This window comes from Antrostomus carolinensis, unplaced genomic scaffold (assembly GCF_000700745.2).
Source record: "Antrostomus carolinensis isolate BGI_N321 unplaced genomic scaffold, ASM70074v2 scaffold35843, whole genome shotgun sequence".
Lineage (NCBI taxonomy): Eukaryota > Metazoa > Chordata > Aves > Caprimulgiformes > Caprimulgidae > Antrostomus > Antrostomus carolinensis.
The window spans coordinates 7,065-7,795 of NW_010303742.1; the positions used below are offsets into that span (position 1 = coordinate 7,065).

Here is a 731-nt window from a genome sequence, read left to right on the forward strand (position 1 = left end):
GGATGGCACCGAATTTCTGCTTGCCGATGCCTCTGAGCACCCCGCTGCAGGCGCCCTGCCAGGGAGAGGGAGAGGGGCTGGGAGAGACGTCTTGGCCAAATTCGGGGCTCTGCTGCTGCCTTGGTGGAGGGGCTGGTGAACCAGCCTGGTGATGAACCAGCTCCCCACCTCCACCCGGTTATTTCTGGGTCCCTGCTTGGTCCCATGGGTCGTCAACTCTTTGCGTACTTGGTGTTTTGATCCCAGGAGCTCTGCAGGGTCCTGGTCCGTGTACCAGTGCCCACCCGCAGCCTGAGGGACCCTCAAATGACCAACCTGCAATGCTGCCACCCAGCACCAAGGTCCCCTACCAAAAATAGCAGCATCCCCAGGGACTTACACACATGGCTTCAAACAAGTGGAAGACAACATAGACAGGCATCACCCAGGCCACCAAGTCAACAATCTCCCTGGGGACAAAGAAGAGCCAAGGATCACTTTTGGGAACCAAACTCCACACACCAAGGCTGGGAGCTGGGAGCACTCACTTTTCGCGGGTGAAGATGTATCCCAGCACATCCTTTGTGGCAGCTAAAATGGCCCCCATGGCTACACAAAACCCCCCTGAAAAACAGAGCAAAGCGCTGTGCCCAGCCCGGCTGTGACAGGGAGCTTGGGAGCAGCTGAAGGGAGAAGACAGCAGGGGACACCGGCGTATTCCTGCCTGGGACAAGGCTTCCCCGCGGGGCGGG

At 59.0% G+C, this 731-nt stretch overlaps 1 protein-coding gene across 1 annotated transcript in view; it reads right to left on the minus strand.

Moving 5' to 3' along the window:
* LOC104522051 (multidrug and toxin extrusion protein 1) overlaps positions 1 to 731 on the minus strand; it is a 6,460-nt gene that overhangs the window by 1,888 nt on the left and 3,841 nt on the right. The window contains 3 exon segments of the mRNA XM_029084079.1: positions 1 to 55; positions 380 to 449; positions 528 to 714. The exon segment at positions 1 to 55 is cut by the window's left edge and continues 69 nt beyond it. Coding sequence (XP_028939912.1) covers positions 1 to 55; positions 380 to 449; positions 528 to 714 — 312 coding nt within the window.